Raw genomic sequence first — 23,810 nt, forward strand, 5'->3', positions numbered from 1 at the left:
AGTGTATTTTGGTAACACTGGATGCAATTTATTTAGCGGTCTAAAAGCAAAAAGAGACGGAAACTACAGTATAACTGGATGCTTTTATGACATTAAAAACAAAATACCCCTTTGTAACAAAAATAATTTCCAAGAAAAAAATGTTTCCCCCCCCTTGAACAGCAAGATTCTGGCGTATTTTAACTCTTTATAGCTTTGCAGAATCACAATGCCTGGAAAAAAATCAGGAATGCTATGATCAGCCCCACGCCCCCTTTGAGATCAATATTTCTTTACGTTCAATCCTGACAGAAAGTAGAGTGTCCTGAAAACCTGAGAGCTCTGTACAAGTCGGGGTGGGTGCGCGTTACCAGGTACGATTCTGCACTGCAGAAAAACGTCACCTGATGTTCTTTCAACCTCCAGGTCTGGAAATTTCATTAAAAAAGGATTCACAAAAGATCTTCAGCACTTTTTAGTTCTTGCAAGGTTGGAACTGTTCTCCTGTGGTATTCACATACTTATAATTCTCAGCCCGGGTTAAAATTAGAAAATCCAGTAACTTTTTTTTCTCCTAGTAAAAGTTCCCACTCTCTGAAGATCTACGACTTAGGTCAAGCTTACAATAAGATGATTATTGAGATTTTCAGCAATGCCTAGGAAATTTAAACACACAATGAATTCCATTAAATCTCAGTGGAGGTTTTTTTAGACGAGGATTTTGTTTTACTTCTCATCTGAATAAAAGCTGCGACATTATGATGCTGAAGCCTTTGTTGCATTGTCTTCATTGGGAAAAGCTGCATAAGATGCAGGAAGGCTCCATTTGCTATTTCTGTGACACTACAGAACAATCCCTATTTGCTTATTTGTTTATAGGCCAAGTCATTTCTTAACTCTTCGGAAGAGGTTTGCAGGCATCCTCTGCGTCTTAGCAAGCTCACATCGAGAGGCAGAAATATGCCAATTCCACTGGAGGGACCTGAATAATATATTCCCTCCCTTAAGAAAACAGCAAGATTTATCTTACTTATTATCAATCTGGTGGCATGTGCAAATGCACGCATACATATACACGTACAAAGGACGCATAATGGATTATAAAAAGCTCACATTTACCCATAAGTAAGGAAAGATCTGACAACTCATTGGGGTTTTCTGGATAACTAAGATCTTATGTTACACTTTGAGACACAAGCGTGGATTTGTCACATTGCTTGAGAATTAGTGGTAACTGTCTGAGCCAAGGAATTTAATTCTGATTGTTTCATTTGAATTAAAGAAATCTTAGTGTTGAAAAAACATTGGAACTGTGCTATATACTAATATATCACTCAACTTGTAATAGGAGACTCTTGTGTAACAGAAACAGTGTAATGCTTGGAAAGGCCAAGTTCATCGCAGCTATGGTTCCTCCGCTGCTGAATGGCATTTTAAACCCACTGCAGAGGGGGGGCGAAGGCTTCCCCCGCCCAGTCCTGCCTGATGGAGCTGTGCAGCAGGGGGGATGTGCCTGGCACACCGCCCCAAACCCGGCCCGAGCATCCTCCACCTCCTCCTGCCCCGCACGCAGGGTCTCCCATGGACTTCTGCTGGGCTTCGGGTCATTGCTTCTTTGTGAGCAACGTGAGAGCAATGTTCAAAAACAAGGAGAGATAAAGGGACAGTTTCTTATCGCCTGGGAGAAAGCTTGCAGGAGAGAATCTGTAGGAAAGCAGCCATCGACGCTCAGGAAATGTGAAATTTGGTTTCCATCACTAGCAACCAGTTAAGAATGAAACTGAAATATTTTTCGCATTATAAGAACAACTGTTTCTCTGGTCTCGTATCACCTTTTCCAGATGAAACATTTCACAGCCCAGCTGACATATAAACAGAAACCAAATATTTTCCTAAGGTGCATCACTAATCCCACTCAGGGCCTCTAACTTGTAATTTATTTGTCTTACCTCACTATGAGATAATGTACACGTCGGCTCCAAGCTACTGTCTAATAACTACTTGTGCACAGGATAAATAAATCTCACTTGCAAATACGAGGCACTCGCCGGGTGTTTGGGAAGAGCTCGCCAGGCGATCTGTTTTCCTGCCCAGCACGCGCGTGGCAGCGCCGGGCTGCTGCCCGAAGCCGCATACCTGCCCGCAGCGCTCCTCAGCACCGTCAAAATTAGCGTCTCTGAGTCATTTACAGCAGGGGAGTCCATGTCAGTGGTCTAATCTGCTGCCAACACACCTATGCTGTAACCGGCTTTTCTTAGGGAATAACAGGAGCGATGACCTTCTGGCACTTTCTGCAGCAAATCTTGCCGTGTTAACATTCAGTTCATTAGGGTTCTGTCTGATACTATGTGCACAGCCTGCTGTATTCACAGCATCCCTACTGGTATTTTAATGTATTTCACAAACGGCATGAGACAGATTCAGGTATTAAATCAGAGCGATGGAAATGATTGTGTTCGGGGCAGCTGGGCGGCTGCCGTAAGGACACAGCACCATTACAGGAGGAACTGGTTTGGACAACTGCTCATGCTACTTCTTAATTGAGCGACTAAGATCAGGGAATGGAGGAGACGCCAAAATTCACCTAGAGGGCCAAATCCTCAGCTGAGGCAGAACGAGTTATCAGTGCTGATACGCAGAGTTTTATTGCTTGTGCCAGAGAAGAGCTGGAACGTCAAGGTTTAAGTAGCTCTCCCAAGGTCACCAGGCAAGTCTGTGCCAGGGCTGCCCAGAAAGAAACCTTCTGCCTAAGGACAGCCCAGTGCAATGCCACATCTTCCCAGAAGGCACAAAATCACGGCCGGCCCCTCCAGGGGCAGCGAGTCCTGCCCTGGCCCTGCAGCACGTCCCGGATACTTTTCCGTCAGCTCTGGGCGTTTCAGAAATTGCTCACTCCAAGTCTTTAGATTCCTCCAAGAACACTAGGAAAATGTGTTTCTTTAAGGACTACAGAGAAACGTGAAATTTTATGTTTAGAAAATAATAAAATTTCAAAAAAAACCCCTTAAAAGTTGTTTCCTTGTAAGCCTTCCAAGTCTGGGAAGATAAATTCTTTTGGCCCGATTATGAATTCATTAAAAGCAAGCGCCAAGTTGCATGAGCTAGTTATCTAAGCTCCAGCAAGGACAGGACCTACAAAGCACTGAAATCTCTGGTCCCAAGCCAGCTTAAGCATATACTCAATTTTAAGCATGCAAACCGCCCCAGTGACTCCAATGGCAGTATACATGTGCTGAAAGTTGTGTGTCTGCTTAAGTGTGCTGCTGGAGCGGGGCCAGAGCACTTGGGGACTCGCAGGACCAAGGTCTGATCCCCCACCATACCCTGTCCAAGGAGGGATTTCGCTCCAGCCAGGCAGGCTTTGGAAGGGACAGGCAGGACTCAGCTGGTCAGGAGCCAGCAGACCCGTCCTCGCTGTCTGAAGTTTTCCTCTGCATACATTGAGGAGGTTTTGCCCTTGTCACTTATATTATCCATCAAACATCTGGTGGCTGGATAAGGCAGAGCGACATTGCAAGGTGAGATGATGGAGTGAAAAAATTATTGCAACTGGCATGTCCTAGCCTAAGGCTTTCGGTCATTTAACTCATCTCACTCTCATCCTCGGCAAAGACTGTACGCAAAGGGCAGGAGATTTACCCTTCTACGTGCCTTGTGTTTGCACTTGGCAATCTGCAGTAACAACTCCAAATGCAAACAGGAGCTATGCAAAGCTGGCTCACTGTTCATGGCTGAAAGCAAAGCTTTCAGGAATAAGCAAGAACTACTTACAAAAGTCATACAAGGACTGTGACTGCCTTGAACACCACCACCACTTCTCTACTTGACAGTGGCACTCCGGCCTCTGGAATCACAAAAGGTGGCTAGAAGGGTGTGCCCACAGGCATTATTCTTACGGGGACAAATTAAAAAGAATTTTTTTCTTACTAACGTCCTTATCTTTGGAACTTCTTTGTCTTCTCCCCTCAGATCACTGCCTACGAGAAAGCTCCCGGCACACAGGTTTTTCAATAAACGGTAGATGACTGTTGGTGCACGGGTTACAGCCTGCTGCCAGATGCTCGGTGAAATGCCCTGACGCCAGACAAATGAGGCTGATGTTCCCCAGTGGAGATGCTGACCGAAGGGATCACGCCAGATCTCCCATCCCCTGCAGGCTCCTGCCCCCCAAGGAACTGCCTCACTGCTTCAGCCATCCCCTTTCACCCCTATCACTGAGACAAATGGATGTCCCACTAACCAGAAAAGGACAGAACTGGGTGCATCAGCCCAAAACAAATGAAAAAAAATAATCAAGGGTAAGAGGAAAGTCTGATAATTGATGTTGTGCTGTTAATTTATGGAATGCAGCGTGCTCTAACTCAGAAGCATGAGAAGGAGATTTTTATCGTAGATTTTTTTTATCTTCCTTCAATAACACCCATTTTGGAGCACTGATGGCAAGGACGTGCTTTGCTGTGATTTATGAAGCAACACAACCTATACCGTAATTTGAGATGAACCATTCAACCAGAAGTCCCCCAAAGGGATCAGGTACATGTAAAGGGATGGAGGAGAAACTCTGGTGTCTGGAAGTCCAAATCACGACACCCCAAACCCCTGCCTGGCCCTACAGGCGCTGCCCCTGTCTGCCAGATTTCTCTGGATCCAGGAAGAACCGCCACACTTTTTCCAGCACTGTGGCCCCTTCCCAGCACATCTGGGATGATCCAAGTGGGGGTTGCTCCCTGCCTGCTTCCCCCAGAGGGCCCAATTCAGCCAGTCACCTCTGCACACAAGTTATAGCAGCCTCTAAATACACTTTCTAGCACCCGTGGCTCAAGCACCCTGGCAAACACAGGACCGTTCCCACCCAGCGATGGAGCTGCCCCACGACACACGGCCCATCTGGCCAGGGGACAACAGCCCATCTCTCCCCAGGGACCCCGGCACCGCAAACCAGGTCCTGTGACCTTTGGGGCTGCAGTACCTAAATCCTGCTGGGAAACTAGCTTTAGTTCATATGAATAGCTTAATGATCATAACCACGTTGCTTGCCAAGGCAAGATGGATTCTGCAGACTACCATTCTCGTGGACAAGAAATATTCCACTTAAATCATAGCTCGTATACATTTGAAAGGATAAACCTGCTACTAATAAGCACGAATCAAAAGAGAAGACTCCAATTTTTATGCCAGAAAGCTAGCAAAAATCTTCAATGCATTATAAACAAGAATCTATCATTACAAACTAAGTTCAGCATGTAAAAATCCAAAGATGGAGTTTATTGTCTTTAATGGCTGCAAAATGACAAGTGTGTTTGCTTGAAAAGGAATTTAGCAAGAAGTAGTTCTGTACCAGAAAAAAAATCCATCTTAAAAAAAGAAAATCACTGCTGACAGTTTTACAGTAGAATTAAGCTGCTGTGAACTCTCAGAAGTGGGGCTAATCACAAGTTTCTGGGGAATTTAATATGGAAAAGAAATCTGATTATTAGGGAGAATCCCGTAACTCAGGTAGAAGCTGATCCTCCACCTTTTCCAGTATAAAATGATGAGTGAAACGGTGGATGTTTTGCAGAGGGGGTCGCTTTCAGACAGCCTCCCTTCTGCCAGCAGAGTGATGACCTGTGAGCCCAGCGCAGCGACCACCCTCCCACCCTGTGTCCCTGTGTCCCATCAGCACAAAGCCATTAACAAGGACACTTGGCACAAGGCATCGGGAGGAAAAACTTGCTTTAAAACCAGAGGAAAGCAAACCCAAGCAGGTGAGCAAGCGGGTCAGGTACTGGCTAATGAAGATATGAGAGGGATGCACCAGGTCTGATGATGTGGCTGTGTAAATGCAAGTGAAGTATTTCCTCCAGCGGGCAAGCTCAAAGGTGGAAGCTGTCCAAGGGGAATCTCTCAAAAACCCTGGACAGCAGCAAAATATGTGACAAAAAACTTGCCAAATGTTTTAGTGCTCTGCTGAAAGATCAAGGTGAAAGGAGCCTCTGCGCTGGAAGCCTTGGAAGAAAGACAGAATTTCCTGGAACAGAGCGCCTAACTGCTCAAACATCAACCCATCATCTCAGTTATGAACCGAAGAACTAACAATAACAATTTTACAGAGAGAGAAGAAAAAGGAAAGGGAGAGAAATGAAGTAAAATCTTTTGCCAGCTCCAGGTACACTGACCTCCCCATCTGCAGATTAATTTAAATCAAGGAAAGAGAAAAAAGCGGGACATGAGATGAAATGAAGAAAAGATTTCCAAGTACAGTAAGCGACCAGACTGGAAACCTATCCTGGGAGAAGTAACTGTTCCCAAGCACACCAGTATTACCTTTGATACATTAAAAGGTCAACAGAGGCACGAGTAGTTTCATATAGGGAGAACAGATTCAAAAGGTATGTTAGGGCACGTTCAAAGCACCGAGGGAAATGGTGGGGCAGCTCTGGTGTCTATCAAGCCATGTTTATTGATGTTCTTGCTAGCAGAGGCAAGGTTTCGGAACATGGATCATAACACCATTTTTATACCCTATAAAAGTACGCTGCAAAGCAATGAGAAATGGGGATTGTTGAGTTGTGCCAGGCAAGTCCATTATAAAGAAGGAGCGTACTTTTTCGTGAGGTTTTTTACAATGCAGAGAGCAATTCTCTTGCTGTGAAAAAACCTGGGAAGCCTCCAAAGCATATGTTTCACAAATCTCCAAAAAGTGGAAAACAAGATTCCGAGAGGAGAAGTGTAGGAGGTGCAGTGTGAGAACAGAAGTCGAGGATGAGCTTCCTCTGTGTCCCGCGTTGGGGACAGATGGGGCAGGGACCAGCCCAGCACCCCTGCTAGCACACTTGCAGCCTGTGCAGGGGCTCCCTCCCCAAGCTGTGTGCCTCGTAACTGATCTTAGGACAGGATTTGGGACTGCATGGGAAGCTGGTTCTCCTCCCTGCAATAACAGCAGATTTTGTTTAATTGCATTCAAAACAGGAGGCAAAAATACAGATGTTTAAGACCACCTGCATTTTCTGCTTAATCGAGCAGAGAACTGCCTTCTCATTTCAAGGGAGAGAATTAGCATCTTAGCACCTTGTTTCTCCCAGACATTTGACCTTTGTAGCTCTACAAACTAAGACACTGGCTAATTTTCATCTAGTTGGACACCGTCTGGAAACTACTGAGGAAGCTGGATATGTTGGAGGTGTTTTGGTGAAATATTTAAACTGGAGAGTTGCCACTGAGATGAAGGCACCTTTTCCCCAGAGCCCCTGGAGCCCTGCCAGGGCACAGCGGAAAGGAGACCTGGGGACGATAAAGACCTTCCAGTACGTAATTCCATCTTTTCCATGTCAACTTTGAAAGTCAGTCCCAAATCCACACCCATATCTCATGTTAGTTCGTCAGGTGGGACCAAGGAAAGCATCACCTAAAGAGGTTACATCAGTATGACCACCTTTGGGTAGATGCAAATAAGGCTGCAAGGATTTCCTGTCTGCGGTCGCTTCCCACACACTCTGAACACTGTGGAAACCAGAGTGAACGGAGATAGTAAACCAACTCTCCGGCTTCATGGCTGAATCCCATTAATAGCACTCTGATCTGCCTAGTAAAGTCATTTGTCCATTTTATACCTTAATTTCTCCACCTGTGTAATAGGCAAGAGACAATACAGCTACTTGACTTCAGTTTTCCAAAAATAAGTATCTAGGAGTGCTCTGAGGTCTCGGTAGCAAGTCAGCGTGTATCACTGCTCACATAAGACCCCCTGGAGCTAACAATATGACTTTGGAACACCTCGAAAATCCAAACCAGATGAGTGCTGTGCCCATCTACATCAAAAAGCTGCCATTTTTCAAACCACCCTATTGTTAGATCAGAAAGGCCATGAGGCTCGGCTTCTGCAGGCTGTAGCATCAAAAGTTTTAGGCAGGTTTAGAGAACCCATCCTAACGCTCACGGCAGCGAAGACGAACAGCACAAGCTGAGCTGGAAATCCTACTGTTCATGAAGAATGCAATTCACCTCCGTGCTGAGAGCAGGCGCAAGGCCAATATACCATTTAAGACCCATTTTCAGGGCTTAGTAAGACTTAAGCGGTGTGCAGACCTTGGGCTAGCCTTCGGCACGGGAAGGGATTTTACCCCTAATAAACTAGCAAGAGCCCGTGGTGCAAATTTCTGCCGGACCTTTGACAGGATGACAGCTTCAGGAACATAATAATCCAACAGACTTGTAACGACCGAGTCCACCTACCCTTCTCATATAAGTAACAGGTCCAAGACAAAGGAAGTGGTAATTAGATGCTTGTGGTGAATTGCAGAGAGCCAAAGACCTTATACGATACCCAGTACTTACATCTACACTTAAATTAGGAGTGAAACTGCAGACATGAGACCTCAACATGTGGTATTCACATGTGGGCTCAAAAATACTGTCGAAGCCAGTTTTCTTACGGATATGATGCAGAGGGAAGGTCTGGAGATGCCTGATGGACAGCCCAGCTGCCTGGGTAATGGCACACTGTGCTCTACCAACTCCAGCGCAGGGGCTGCTCCAGCGCTGTCAGCGCAGATGCCAAGTTTTACCCTTGCGCCCCGTGCAAGCCAGACAACTACAGAGAGGTCCCGAGATGTCTGTTGTATGTACCGATTGAACAGTTAAACCTAAACAAGAAAAAATCTGAAATTCAGATGTTGGTGTCAAAACTAATAGGAAACAGGATGCAGCTATAATGCAAACGCAGTGGTCCAAATTCTGGTCTCAGTTACGACCCAGTGAGTCCAATATGAGTGTGGGGAAAATGCATTCTGTTGTACATTAATGAAGAATTTTGTCTTGTAGACTTAAAAATAAACTTGTAACTTTTTTTGACCCTATGTAAAATCCTAGCAAGATTTTTTCCAGGAATAGGCACAGGACAAAACCACTTGTTCTCCTGATATCACTTGACTTCAGAGATGCCTGCAACAGAGTCGAGGGCTACTGCTGAAATCCCAGTTCCACCAAAACCAACAGGAGTTTGCCAAGGTACTCAGTAAAGGCAGGGCTTCACCCCAAATCTTTAAAGAAATATGATTTTCTGAAGAGAATAATACATTAATACACAAGCAAATGCTTTTCTATGAATTTTTTAAAGAAGGTATCAAAATTAAGAGTGCAAATACGTGGATGTCATCTTCACGTTGTGTATAAACAATCACAACTCACATTTCTGCAACACTGTAGTGAGTTGGACTAGCTCTCAGCAAACAAAACCAGAGACATCTGCAAATCGGATTTAAAATCTTTTTTTTTTTTTTAAACAAAATGATTAAAAGTTGAAGAAATACTTCCATATGGAAGAATCTTACCCCAACAGGTCACCACAAAGACACTTCAAACACAATAAAACAGGAAGTGCTAAAAAAAGCATAGCAGCTCACAAAAACCCCCACAACCTTTTCCACAGAAAAAATATATGTCACCCTGGGTAGAAAAACCATTTGGCAGTGTAATGTGTCTTTAATCTGCTCAATTTGCTTATTATAGTAAAGGGTTAGAGGAATTTTCAAGCAGTGGCCAAAAATACTACAATGACATCCTCCCCTTGAAAAGTAAACTTACTTAAAGTGAATTAACTTCTTCAACTTAAAATATTTCAAAGCTGAAAGTACCCTCACTGAAAAAAAAAAAAAAAAAAAAAAAGCTCCTGCCCACGAAGGATGGTTTCAGTGCTCAGACCCAGGACCAGCAACCATGTGGCCACGCCGGAGCGCGCCAGGCACCCGCTCTGCTCCCAAGGCAGCCCTGCCGCCCTTGCAGGGGGTGACCAGCAAACACCCAGCTGAGCTTTTTATTAGACTTTAGAAGGGCAAATGTCCTTTGAGGCACCACGGAAATACAGCATCCTACTATTTCCCTAATCCCAATGGTGGTGCAGCCAGGGCTGGAAGCGGAGCAGGCTGCAGCAGAGCACGGAGGCACTGCCAGCACCAGAGCCAAACTCGGGATTACCCGACACTAGGAACAAACTGATTTTGAGCCTACTGATTTGCCAAATTGCTTACTGGGCTTTGAGAGCCTTTAAAAACCAAGACCAAAGTTAGAGGAGATGGATATAACCCAGAAAAGCCACCTCTGAAGATGCACGGGGCGACTGGAGTTAATTTTACTCCCGATGTTCTCGACTCTACTGACTCAAGTATTTGGTCCTGCTAAACCCAAGAATTTATAAAACCACTACGTCAATTTTCCAGGTTATCTACAATTAGAAAACTCTGCACATGCCCAACTTGCATGTGCCTGTGGCACGGACGGGCACAGCACTGAACCGGGGGGAAAGCCAGCAGCATCTCTCCTCCTGGCTGCCGGCACTGCACAGATACCTGGAGGAGGCCAACACAGATAATCAGAGGAAAATTTAAGGAAATCAAGGCTGCCTGCTCTTGATACTTCATATCCACGAGTTAAAGACAGAAAGGTGCAAAAAGCTTAATAGCATTTGTGGCTGAAATTAAAACTTTAAAAGAAACTTATAGTGAACAGTAATGTATGCAATGACATCTGGGACTGCAATCAGCAAACTGCTTTCAAGAACTGCCAAAGCAAACAGCCAAATAACAAATCCACTTTACAGATCATCAATCTGGTCGGGCACTTGCCAAGGTAAATAGTACAAGGCTGAAGTTTGCTTTGCAAACCAGTGAGCTGGGAGTTTAGCGAGGCCTGCTTCCAGGACAGCACTGTGGGGCAGGGTCCTCGCAGGGCTGGCGCAGAGAGTTCAACAAGCCGGTCCTCAGCCAGGGCTTTGGGGTGCATAGAGAGATGAAATATAACCAACATTAGGGATGAAAAAAAATAAATAATTGCAGGTTATGCTCATAACTCATTTTTGTGATGACGGCTATTAACACTGGTACGAAGCGAACGCGAACCCGTAGATAAAGCAGAGTTTATTGTAATGCTGCTTTGCAGATCGGGCAACATTTCATGGGAACGCCAAACCTAAGACTGAAAAAAATTAGTAGGAAATGAACCTTCTTTTATTTTCAAATGAGATAAAATCTGGCTCCAACTACCATATTTTACATTTTAGGGAAGAGGATATAAAACATCAAACAGTGATTTTTTTTTCATTATGAATGCAAGAAAGATAATTTATGGCGGCTGCAAAACATTTATTTAAGAAGTCAAGCCTTTATGTTCTGTATACAATTTACAGGGTTGTAAAAGAAAGAAGTGAAACAACTGCAGCCATAACATATGCATTTATGAATAATAATTGTAAGTTCGTTTTGTTAAATACAACTTCTGCTTTGGAGTTCATTCTTCAGTTGATTGGGAAGTCCCTGAGTGCAGTTGCGGATTTGTTTAACGTTACACTCTTGGCTAAAAAGAAAAAGGGAGTCCAAGACAAAATTGCTTGGCAGTGTATGTCAAGAACTGAGCAGAGTAATAGCTCGATGCATGTATAATATTTTTCAACTGGTGAGAGACGGCATACTCCTGGTGGAAATTGCCTCAGCTCTGTCTTCGAGTACAAATATTTGATTTTTGCTGCAGTTGGGCGGGTGTGTTGCGACATGGGGAGAGGAGGAGAGCCTCCAGCCCGGCCACGCCGCATATGGCTTCTCACTCCCTCACCTCAGGGCTAGACAGAAATGGACTCTTTCCCTTATTGCAACTAAAACCCCATTGCTTAAGTGCTGTGTTGATAAACATAAACCAAATGTGATGAAATTGGCCCAATATTTACTGCAGGAAAGGTGACTATTAGCACAGCTGTAACATGACGTGGATGCACAGGCTGGGGCCATGCATGCATGTGTGCGTGGGCAATTAAATGCAGTTACCCCCCACCTCCCATTTTTTTTTTTCCTCATTAATTAGTCATTTATCCTGGGAAATGACATGCAGCAGGGCTCAGCACTTGGAAAGTGTGCAGATGACAGAGCTTTCCAGCACTCAGGAGCCCGTAAGGGGGCTGCCTGCCGCTGCCGTACCCCAAAGCACCAGCAGCCCCCGCTCCGTGCCCTGGGGTTTGATCGCTGTCACCTGTTTTGTAGTTATGGTAAGTGCCTCAAACAGTTACTCTTAAGATTTGAGCTAATCAAACCATGATGAAGCATGGGAACAATTTAGAGCTGTAGTTGGAAATCAGTAAGTGGATCCCCCACAGGCACAAAATAATTCTGATGACGAATCTTTCATGCTAATCAAGAGGTCCTGTATTCATAATGAGTCGAGTCTCACGAACGTCCGTGCAGTGGGGCCAAGATCCCAGTGGGGATTTATGGCACAGCCTGCTTTGAAGGGCTCAGCCCCCTACTCCTTTTCTCTTCTTGTCCAGCAGCCCGTTCTCTGCAGACTCCAAGGATTGTGCTGCCTTCTGCACACACGAGCGCTGCGCCACCGACCCCCCAGCATGCCCCGGTCTGCCCAGTGCCCACCGCCCAGCCACCCACCTCCATCCCTTCCTTACGCTCCAACTCGAACCAGCTAATGCTGACCCTCAGCTTCTCTCGGCGAGACGCTGTGTTTTACTTCTGTGGGTATTTTCTATTTTGGGGCAGTTTTCCTTTCTACTTCTGTTCCACTGAAAAAAGCCAGCATCTGGTATCACAATACAAACAGATATGGCTCCCCTAAACACCCAGCTTTCAGAGGCTTGGCAGGATCCCTGATCCGCGCTGTGAGGAGCTGCCGGTGGCCAAATACACTGATAAAAAGGATGTGTAAGTCCTCAACACTATCCATGATGGAAACAACTGCAGCTCTCACTGGAGGTCAGGACGCACACGAAAACAAGCCTACATGTGTAGCAGATTACAACAAACACATGGCCAAGATGGACTCGACAGATCAAATGTTGGAATCGTATGATGACACATGGAAAACTGGAGTTTAGCAGGGGGAAAAAAAGCAACTGAGAGCCCATATGTTCAATTAGCAAGATACAAAGCTTTTGTTGTATACCAAAAATAGCAAATAAAAGGCTGTTGTCATTTTTGGATATCCAGATGTGTTTCATTTCCAGCTTCACATCTGAATGTGTGGACCTGCCTGAAGATGAAAGAGAGGAAAGTGTGGCAATGGCTGAAGGGTATAATTACATCAAAACTCTTCCTTCCAAACAACGGGCGATTACGCTCCCCCGCACCTTACACAGCCCAGCCTGTGCACCAGCCCCGGCTGGCCGGCCTCCGGCAGGCTGCCGCCTACTTGCCCCAGCAGGGACAGCACCTTAGCAGGGATGGCATCTTATCAGGGGCAGCACCTCAGCAGGGATGGCACCTTAGCAGGGACAGCATCTTACCAGGGATGGCATCTCAGCAGGGACGTTATCACGCCTGAGGAACACGATTCCTCCTCAGGCCAACAGCTGTAGGGGCTGCCTCTCCCGTGTGCCATCAGCTCCATCACCTTGGCTCCCATGTTGCTGCAATGATATCCCCGTGGGAGCCACAGACTGCAAGAAGAACTTCTCAGTGACCAATTCAGAAAAGCTCTGTCTCGATGGTTACTTTAAAATAGGCCACCTTCCCAAAGACCCTGAGAAGACAGATTTATACCTCCTGAGCAAGACTCACAATGGGCAGAAGTGGATGCCAAGTCACGAGCACAACAGCTACCTGGCCAGAGACCGTATAAAGAAAACACCAGTCTATAACCAATAAACACAAGTTACTTAGGTAGCGCTCAAACAAAACCAGATGGTCTCATCTACAGCAGCTTTCCCTTTTCTCATTTCCCCCCCTCCCCCCCCCCTCCCTGTTTTTGAATTTAAATTATATTCGAACAAGGAGCATTTGCCAATGATGTGACTTCCCAGGCGATGCTTCAGGTGTGCTATCCTGGTCTGACATGCCATCTAATTAAGGCAGCAGCTAATTCCACCAGTCTCGAGAGAAGGAAAGGTAAAACTGCGAACACTGCCAATAGCAGTGCAGCACATACCCTCAGCACGGCACTGGGCTGAGACTCATCCTGGTGGTCACCCGCACCATCTCCAAGCCCACACCTCCCAAGCAGCCGTGCATTTATCCTCCGGGCATGGCTGTGGGGCAGGATTATTATCTCTCATTCACAAATGGAAAAACTGAAACACGATGAGATGAAGTTACATGCCCAGGATCACCCAAGAAGCCTGTGGCTGAGCTGGGATTAGACCTTCCGAGCTCCCCAGCCCTTGCCCAGCTCTTAACCACAACACCATCCTTCCTGAATGCTTTTATGTAGTTATATTTATCTTTATGTAGGGTCATCTTGGCTCCCTTTATGAAAAGCACATATGGTTTCCAGTCCCCAAATTGCCTGGGTAAGGGTTAAATATTCAAATATAATGTTATTCCTGGCATTTATGGAAAAGTTTCTCAGTGCCTATTCCAGAATCCCATGGCTTTTTTGGAGCTGCTGCTCTGCATCACTGATAGTTATAAACAGGCTTGTCACTTCCATGTCTGTGACTTGATAAAAACGAAGTACTTTATCCAAAGGATTAAAATCAAGCTAAATGATGAGAACGTGGCTACACATTTGCATTTGCTAATGTTCTAATACCAATTCTATGATCATAAAACTGGTATCAACAGAATTAGAGGAAGAAGGAAAGCCAGCAAATGGTGCTGCAATAACCTGGGCATGCCCAGCTTAATGTCATGAGCTCAAATCCCTTGTGTTAGAGTGTCTTTACCACAAATTCTCAAATCATGTAACTCCTCCGGGTTGCAGCGAACAGCTGTCGTACACACAAAGTTCATCAAAAAAGACATGACACTAATAACCACCAAAGGTAAACAAGCACCTCTCACCACCACGTCATTGGCACTGCTACAAAAATTACTACTAGAAGAAATTCAAATGGCAAAGCCACGAGCCCCAATCTGTACTTAAGGGTCTATTCTGGGCATCGTCTCCACCTGGGTGGGTGGTTAAGCACTTTATTGCTGACTCAGCTGAACAAGAATTGCTACGCTTTGTCCCACAGTCCCTTTGGTTGCATCCACAGCATTTGAGCAACCGCCCTGGGATCCTGAGCGAGGGTCAGCCAGCTCCCAGCCGCATGCAGGGGGACAGCAGACAGCTACACCAGCCAAGGCATGACCAACGTACAGACATTGGTTTTACACTCTGGCATGCATGCGAGCACTTACTTCCTCTTGCATTACTACAGCGTGTGGTACTGCTGCGTGTAAAGACCCGAAAGAAGAAAAAGGCAGATTTACTATCATGGTCTGTCTTCTAGATTAGTAATGATTGATGGACTCTGTGTTTAGATCTGATTTTTGTTTCCATTCTGTGTAATGTATAAAGGAATAAAGAGGAGCAAGTAATACATCTTGCTCCCAGAAAGCAGCAGACAAGCAAACCCATGCTGGGGCACTGTTGCCAGCACCGTGTGCCGCAGAGGGGGGACTCACCCCACAAGTGCCAAGGGATAGGAGCTCCCCGTATCACCCGAGCAGCCACAGCAAACCTCCAAGTCCCGGCCGCTTCCCCACCCAACACCAAACTGCAGCCCCGGGGAGGTTTCGTTACATGTCACCGTGTTTTTCAGCTCCTTTCGAAAGGATGTGGAATGCTATCGGCATGCATTGTTTGGAGGGCACTGATAACCACACCACATATGAAGGGAAGCTCGGTGTTTCCACCTAATCTGTACCACGTGCAGGTCAAAGATACCACGTTGTTTCTGCAACTGTTCACTTAATTATTTTTAAATAGATCAGCCACAAGATCCGTCCAGCCAAAACAAGGAGAAAACACATTCCACAGACCAAAGGCAGTTGGAGAAAAAACCTTCCTGCACTCATTAAATACCGTGTCAGACATTCAGCAGGCATCATGCGCTTAAAGATCTGTTTACTCCATCATTACTAATATTCAAGATACATTTAAAGTAAATAGGTTAGGAAAGCATTTGGTCTCATTGCTATGTAGCGCAGAATCCCAGCAGGCTGAATTTCCTGGTAAACTATTCTGAGATTCCTTGAAATCTCGACTTTGTCCTCTATTCCAATGCTGCTCTGGTGAAACCAAGCCGCTGTTAGGAACAAAAAAACATCAGTGCAATTTGGTTAATAACCTAATAGTTACTTCCCCAGTTCAGCAGAGGGCCAGGAACTGATTGCAACTGTGCTACATGCCTTGCTAACTCCAGGAGCCAAAGCCTCAGCCAACATCACAGGCTGCCCATGGGAGGTGGTGGGTGCCCATCCGTGAAAATGTCCAAGGCCAGGCTGGACGGGGCTCTGAGCAGCCTGCTCCAGCTGAAGGTGTCCCTGCTTGCTGCTCACTTGTCCTTCCTCGCTGTCGCTCTGCTACAGCACACCACGTGTGCTCTGTTCAACTCGTACGTGCGTTAAGGAAACACCTCTACTCAATCACTGAAACAATGCAAGAAAGGCAGAAAAAAACACCCCCGAACCCACAAAACCCAAAAAATTTCAGCAGCAGAGCTGAGGGGAAATGAACTGTGGGGTTGGAAGGAGAAGGCAGGGTCAGGGAAGGGCTGGGAGCCTCTTAAATGGGCTTTGCTGCGGGATAAGATGCTCATGTAACTACACCCTTATTAGTGTTATTTTTTTAAAGCTGGATCATTTCACAGATCTGCTTTAAAAACATGTCATAAATGAGATCTGCTGCAATGGAGCAGTAATATGTGCCTACAGCTGGAGCCTGGATGGAGCTGTGCTAATTTAGGCCAGCTGAGGGCCTGAGCCCGTATTACCCCAAACTTCACTCCATCAGTCTGAAGGGGGCAAAAAGTCCTAATTGCCTGTGCGCTGTTCTTCCCTCAAATGTAACCCCTGTCTAGAAGATTAATTTTCTTGGTACTAGAGATTAAAACCCAAAAATAAACACCTCCCTCCAAAGCTATCGTTTTCATTTAAGGCTTAATTTCCAAACAGTTGGAAAATTTCCAGATCTCCGAAGTTTTGCCCAAAAATAGAAAGTACGCTCTGCAACTGATTTTCAAGATCTGTTCTGTTTATTTACTAACTCTACTACTACCACAACTGCTCTTTTACAAACCGAACCCGACGGTGCTCCTTGCCACCCAGTCCCTGCCAGGCACCTGCACTTCTCAGCCGGCCGCCGCGCAGGTGGTGATGCTCTGGCAGGGAAACGCTGGTGACTACGTAAGGGGATTACCCGGCACGCTTTAAAAGGGTGCCAGGAGAGCCCTTCGGCTTTTTACAAACCTACATGCTTGCCAACTGCCAGCAGCGGCGTGAGAGGCGCAGGCCCGGCATCTCTGCGATGCTTTCCACCGCAAACCCGGTGGGGAGGCTGCAGTAAGGGCAGCCGTGGTCCCGTGGGAAGGCAGCCCACGGCATCGCTGCCCTGGGGTAGGACAGGTCCCTTCCTACCTACAGACCCTGCAGAGGAGGAAGAGAAGAAAAATAACACATGCACACAGAGACTATCTTGCAAAAGTCTCTACGTTTTCCCTCTGGAAGAGGCACAACCGCAGCTCCTGCCTCTGCTACAGCATCTGAAGTGAAGCCTCGGGCAGGTCACTTCATCCCAGAAGCTGGTTTACAGCTGTCTCAGCTGCACAGACAGTTCGTACCTCCTCGCACTGAAAAGCATAATTCACTAATGCCTATAAAACAGTTGGTGTTTTCCACATGCAAGTGTTAGGAGGAGGCGGGGTGTTGCTGCTCTTTCAAGGAAATGTTCTGTGGCAATTACATTGTGAGAGACACCCTGGCTTTGCCAAATGACAATATTAGGAAAGTATGTAGACAAAAGCCAAAAGAGAAAACCGTTTTAATTATAATTTTGGCACTTCAGCAGCGATTGGTATTTACAAGTCTCTGCGCCAGCCACTCGTGCTCCCGCGGGCGGACGTGCAGGGTGCAGGCTGCTGGTGGGGAGCGGCTGGGGCTGGGGGCTGCGCGAGCCTGGCACCTCCTCACACACCCCACCGGGTACGTGAGACATACCCCCCGTTCACAGCCGGAGAAACACGAGCTGGAGAGGGCAGAAGCCGTCCTGTGGCTCCTGCAGGACAGCAGAGTAAGCGGGCGATGGAGGCAGGACTCCCTCCCTGCCTGCTCACCAGCCTTTCCCCATCAATGTACAAACCAGCCCCTGAATATTTATTAGCCTCGTTTTTTCCAACCTTCTTGTTCATACCCCGGTAGCTGTTGGTCTAACGCTTCACGTATTTTTAAAGACATTCCGGTGTTTATAGGTGTTGGGGTGTTTCTAAGGGAGTGAGCGGGCTTCCACTGGAAGACTCCCACCAGCTGTGATGGGAAGCAGCACTGTTCCCCTAGGAAAAGCAAGAACACGACCAGAGCGGAGATCCTGAATCGCAGCTGGTGTCTCTGCCACCCGGCCAGGGCATCGGTGGGCAGCAGCACAACCCCCCTGCCTTCAGCCCACCACGGCGGCAAGTTTTACTGCTCTGCAACATATGCGTGTTTGACACATTCTGCATAAATAATTTATTATGGAGACAGATTAAAGTTACAAGGCATTAAATCTTGCACTTTCAGCGTCGCACAAGTTTTCAGTAGTGCTGGGCCTAGGGCTTGTTTTGAGTAGCCCAGAGGGAGAAAAATCCACAGTGCTCCCATGATATATGTTAAAGTAAGCTGCTTTTTATTTCAATTTGGAAAAAGTTAAGTAAAGCAAACCCTCAGATCTAAGCTACAGGATTGAAAGAACAGGTCGCAAGGAGAGGAGGAAATTCTACCATATCCACATGAATGACACCATTTTGGTTTCTAAACTCCTATCTGATTAACCAAAGACTTCCATTTTCATCTAGTGCCTATGTTAAATATAAACAGACATCAATCACAGAGAAAAAACAGTAATTACTGTTTCTGTCAGGTGAAGCCATCACTTCTATGCCATTCGGCAGAGACCTTTTCGTGACATCCACATAATTTGGCGTTTTGGGGCAGCAAGAGGTGGCTGCAGAGCCAAGAAGCCTCCCTTGGAGACGCTGCTCGACTCTGTGCTGCTGCAGCAGCCCTGTGGATTGCTCCATTTCCACAAAAAGCTGAGGAGCGCCATACTTCTTCATACCCCTGAGCATCAATACATTATAGTATTAGCGTAAAACTCTGGCCAGGCTCTTCCAACGCCCCCAAGTCACTGCTTTTTTCTCTCCTTTCTTTCTGAAGCAGCTTGCTGCACCCAGTGAGCTCTCTGCACTCTCATGGATCAGGCAGATATCTTTTGGTCCAAGTTCAGACCCACGATACGATGGTCTGACTGATGCAAAACGTAAACACTTGTCACCGAAGCCATCCTTTAGGAAGCTGTTTCAACACTTTGCTTTTGTGCTGAATAACATCCTTTCCAGAACTACCATTACCTGTGAAAAATCAGAATCAGTTTCTCAGAGACATTTAAAATAACAAAACCCAAACAGTGAACCTGTAACAGATCAAAATGTCACTAATACAAACGCATGTACTGGTATGAACACAGTCTAAGAATTATACGGGGTGTGTGTGGAGCTGATATTTTGTAAATTAGTCTGAAGAACTTCAAGACAAGACACTTGGGAGCTGGATTTCTCACAGAGCCCATTTTGCTGAGTTGTACCACGCCACCAGAGCCACAGAGAAACGGCAATGGAAATCATCACCTTCTGGTGGCCCTTCTGCACTTCATGGAAACAGAGTTAAGAGTCTCAATCCACTTAATAAAAGCATCAAAAATACCAACCAACCAAAAACCAACTAAACCACATAAAATTCTTCGATTTTGCATTCCAAACGGCTTTTTGCAGTTGTCATTAGATGGCACTTTTGTTTGCAGCCTCAGCAGAGACACCACAACCAGAGCAACTATGTGGAAGTAGGATTTCAGCTGTTTCTCCATCCTGAAAATGGTCCCTGCCAACGTGGGTGAAAGGCAGATGGGACCCCCCTACCTGCTCCTTGCACAGAGCCTTCCTGTGCGCAACGCTATCAATGCAGCACTCTTTCATGAACTCCAAATTCACTTATTTTAATAAAACATGCTACTCCAGCCATCTGACATTTATTATGCTTAAGCAACATAAAATGGGAAAGAAACATCTATGACCAGAAACAACCTTCAACTCGCTTTTATTGCCAAGGTTCTGAAATTCTTTTTTTTTTTTCTTCCTTTCTTTTTGCTAATAACAGAGCCTCCCTGCTTCACCTTGCCTGCTGCAATATTGCAGGAAATTCTCTGAAAGAAAATCTAATGTGGATCGCAGCTGTGCAGGTTAAAGCTGAACAAGCCTTACTGTCAGGGGTTCAGGCTGCACTAAACGCTCCTGTGCCCCGCTGCAAAGTTGCAAACGCTGTCCTGCTCCTTCAGAGCGTGCTTTGTTAGCAGGATGAATGTGCAGAGAGAGACGTGCTGGCTCCGGAAAATCTCATAGCAGCAAGGTGATGCCGTGGGACGTTAAACCTCGCTTGCTGGGCAGTCCTGCATCAAACGTGGGAGCCTGGCGGGCGCGGGCAGGCGAGCGGAGGAGCTGTGTCTTTAAAAGTGCAACCCTTTGCCTGTGCCCATATATCACTGCTCCATGCTGCGGTGGCTTTTCTGCCTGCTGCTCAAATTTGTCCAATTAGACACGGCCCCACAGGGTGGAATTCAGTGTGAAATGTGCCTACTGATGTCTGCAAATTAACCAACACAGACATGCTGCTTTAAGGCCTGTAAGTGACAGGCAGAAAAATGCCTGCCCAGGACAAAAGCAGGAGGACTGGCTGTGTAAAAGCCCGGATCAGCCTGTTAAGGGATTCCCAGACTCAGCTAGGTAAAGTGTGTGAGCCGCCGCGGCACTTCGCACCTCAAGCTGTGCTGTCTCACACCACTGACCCCTCCATGGCGACATAAGTCTCAAGAAGCAGCCAGGATTATCTGTCTAAGAGTCTTACATGTGTCATGTAAGGTCAGGTGCCAACTGCAATGTAAATTAGTAGTTAAGAGTATTGGTAGCTAGACAGATGCTGGGAGCCTCAATTAGAAAGAAAAGTCAGATTACAAGTAATTAAGAGATACAAAAAATGCTTCAGGGGCTAAATACCTAAACTGCCTCCAGCGTTTTTTTTTGGTTTTTTTTTTTTTTTTTTTTAATAAAGCACACATTCCTGAGCTCTCCCAGATTCTGCCTGAAACATCTCTGCAGACTCCAAAGCTGGTCTCCATGCAGACAAAAATCCCTGGCATGCTGGTGTCAAAAGCACCAGAAGGGGAATTATGGAAGCTGGGCGCCTTTACTGGGCAGAGCGCAACTCCAGTCATCAGTTTTGCTTCACAGCTGCTGGAAAAGGGTGAGCTTTTTCATCTTCTGCCATCAAGAGGTCTAACAAATACAGATTGAAAAACCACAAGAGAGGTCTTCAAATACACATGCAATTTAATAATTTCTGTTTTGAATATTGTTCAAGAGGAAGAGCAGCAGCTCTATCTCCTTTGAGAAGTGCTGCTGCTGCTGCTGTATCTCCCAGACACAATAACGCAGGCAGCTAACCATAAGCACATGCACTTACAAGTTGCTGATGACCTGGTGACCCTGAATCCATTTTATAAATATGAAGACCTATGATATCTGCACCACAGGAAGAATATAAAATCGTGAGTCTCATTTTTGAGACAGGCAAACCAGCACAGCAAGTCCGAACGGCACAGCCTGGGCCCCAGGTGAGTTTGCAGATGCGCTTGGAGGGGTCCCGCAGAATCCCACCTCCCCACCGGCTCGCACGCCCGCTGGCAGGGCCACCTGCCTTAGGTACGCGATGTTTTATTTAAATTCAGTTCTTTGCACCCTTGCCTTGAAAGATTTGTCACCAGACGTTCGGCCGGCTGAGAAGAGCACTTTAAAAGATATGCTTGATTTAGAGCCACTGAGATTTAAGAACTGTGCTTAAAAGCTTTCCATCGCATGAAAGAAGTTAAGCATACGCTTAAGTATATTATCGGAGCAAGGCTGGAGCGATTACGCCGGCAAGGTGGCGACTGTGGGGACCACCAGCCCCCCAGTGTTGGTGGGGCTGGGCTCTTACATTTCAGAAAGCGTTAAAACACATGGAAAACCATACACTTAGGTTACTTATCAGGGTGCTCCAGCTTTGAAGAAGCCACTCACTCTTTTAAGTGTTCTTCTTTTTTTGAGGTCAAAGGACTGTAATGGGTTCCGGAGAGCTCCGTGAGGCTACGGTAGCACCTGCGAAGGACTAAGAAACACTTACGTCAACAGGGAGCTCCATGCTAAGGCAAGCACTTCAAAATCCTGAGAAAATTCTTCCAAAATAGTTTCACATTTCAGTTTGCTATGTTTTCAAAATACCACATTCGGGGAGGGGGAGAAAGCTTTTTGTTATTTTACAAATCATTCTGTATTTTCACAACCATAAATCATGGAAGGAATTGACAATCTCCTGACGTTGATTAAATGGCAGCCGATCCCTGAAATTATATTGCTGTTATTTGTCTAACACCTAGGGTTCCCAAATGCTGTTATGCCCTGGACAGCCATACAAAAACCCTCCGGCCACAGACCTTGCTACCGTTTTATTGCACAGCACAGGATTCTGAGCAAACCAGCTCCAGCAGAAGAGGGTGGAACTGGAAACGCCGTTGCTACCACACAGATACAGCACTTGAACAGGGTAAAGAGGCATCATGTAAAATATACAGTCAATGTCAAAGGATAACTAGTTTTTTTCTTTTCCTTCCAAAAAAAGCATCTTTATGGTAAAAGCCTGGCAATGCCACTGTATGACCTTCCCACCAGAAGCAAAGCCCTGAACCATCCTGTTCTGTTGAAGGATGCCTGAGGCAGAAGCATCAATCACTCAGACAAATGCATCTGTCTCTGGATTTTTTAGTTTTTGTTGCTATTTAGAATCAAAGAATAGAACCACAGAGTGGTTTGGGTTTGAAGGGCCCTTTACAGGCCATCTAGTCCGACCCCCCGGCAGCGAGCAGGGACACCTTCAGCTGGAGCAGGCTGCTCAGAGCCCCATCCAGCCTGGCCTTGGATGTTTCCAGGGATGGGCACCCACCACCCCTCTGGGAAACCTGTGCCAGTGTCTCACCATTTCCCTGCTGGAAAGGGGATGTCTCTCCCTGAACTAAAGCTCTGGGAAGTTTGCCCATCAGCACAGCCCCTCTGCCCAGACTCAGCAGCTTTACCAAGGGGGTGGCCAAGAGGAGACTCATCGGAAAGGCTGTTTGGGAGCAGGCAGGGAGCCACCACTGGCACGGCTGCCGAGCACCCATACTGCAGGAACAAGCAGCTCGTGGTTATCGGATAACTGACGACCCTGTCTTATGCTCACAAGTTTTGCCATAGGACAAGGAGGACAAGAAACTTCTTTGTAATTTCGATCACAAGTTACAGAGATATTATCCTATGATGATAAAACTTGTCTTATGCAACAAGTAAGAGCTGAATATGGGCAAGGGAAAGACTAGAAAGTATTGTTAACATGAACCTTTGGAAGGATTTCTGCATATTTTTGTCACCCTTTTGTCCTTTCAGAAGCTGTGTGGATAGTTATGGCAGGGCTGACTATGTTATCTTATGTACTAAATCCGCCTAGATCTGTAGATGATGTCTTAGGGGGTGAAAAAGATTAATAAGGAATCACTCCAATGGCTTTAGGACAGCTAAGAATCTTAACCCATTTAACCTCCCCTAAAACACACAATCAGATCAGAGGAAGTTGTAGGAAACTCATTTCAAAGACTCCAGGCGACACTTTTTAGGTCAGATTTACAAAGCTCATTAGAATGAAGGTCTGTTACTTTAGATTTTAATACTAAGACATACTAGGAAACCCTCTTGCCCCATTTAGGAAAGATACCAAGCAAAGAATGCAAATTTTAAAAAGAAACTTAATCTTAATGCATGTGTTCTGCCACCAAATCTGAGTAAA

General features: G+C 46.0%; 1 protein-coding gene across 10 annotated transcripts in view; it reads right to left on the reverse strand.

Moving 5' to 3' along the window:
• BCAS3 (BCAS3 microtubule associated cell migration factor) overlaps positions 1-23,810 on the reverse strand; it is a 370,182-nt gene that overhangs the window by 30,696 nt on the left and 315,676 nt on the right. Inside the window, exon 24 of one of the 10 annotated variants that reach the window (XM_055797252.1) lies at positions 21,997-22,103. The exons of the other annotated variants lie outside the window; for them this stretch is intronic. Within the exon in view, the coding sequence (XP_055653227.1) occupies positions 22,012-22,103 (92 nt within the window). The 3' untranslated portion in view covers positions 21,997-22,011. Of the gene's footprint in view, positions 1-21,996; positions 22,104-23,810 lie in introns of those variants that run through there. 10 annotated transcript variants of the gene reach the window in all.

This window comes from Falco peregrinus, chromosome 2 (genome assembly GCF_023634155.1).
Source record: "Falco peregrinus isolate bFalPer1 chromosome 2, bFalPer1.pri, whole genome shotgun sequence".
In the NCBI taxonomy this organism is placed as follows: Eukaryota; Metazoa; Chordata; class Aves; order Falconiformes; family Falconidae; genus Falco; species Falco peregrinus.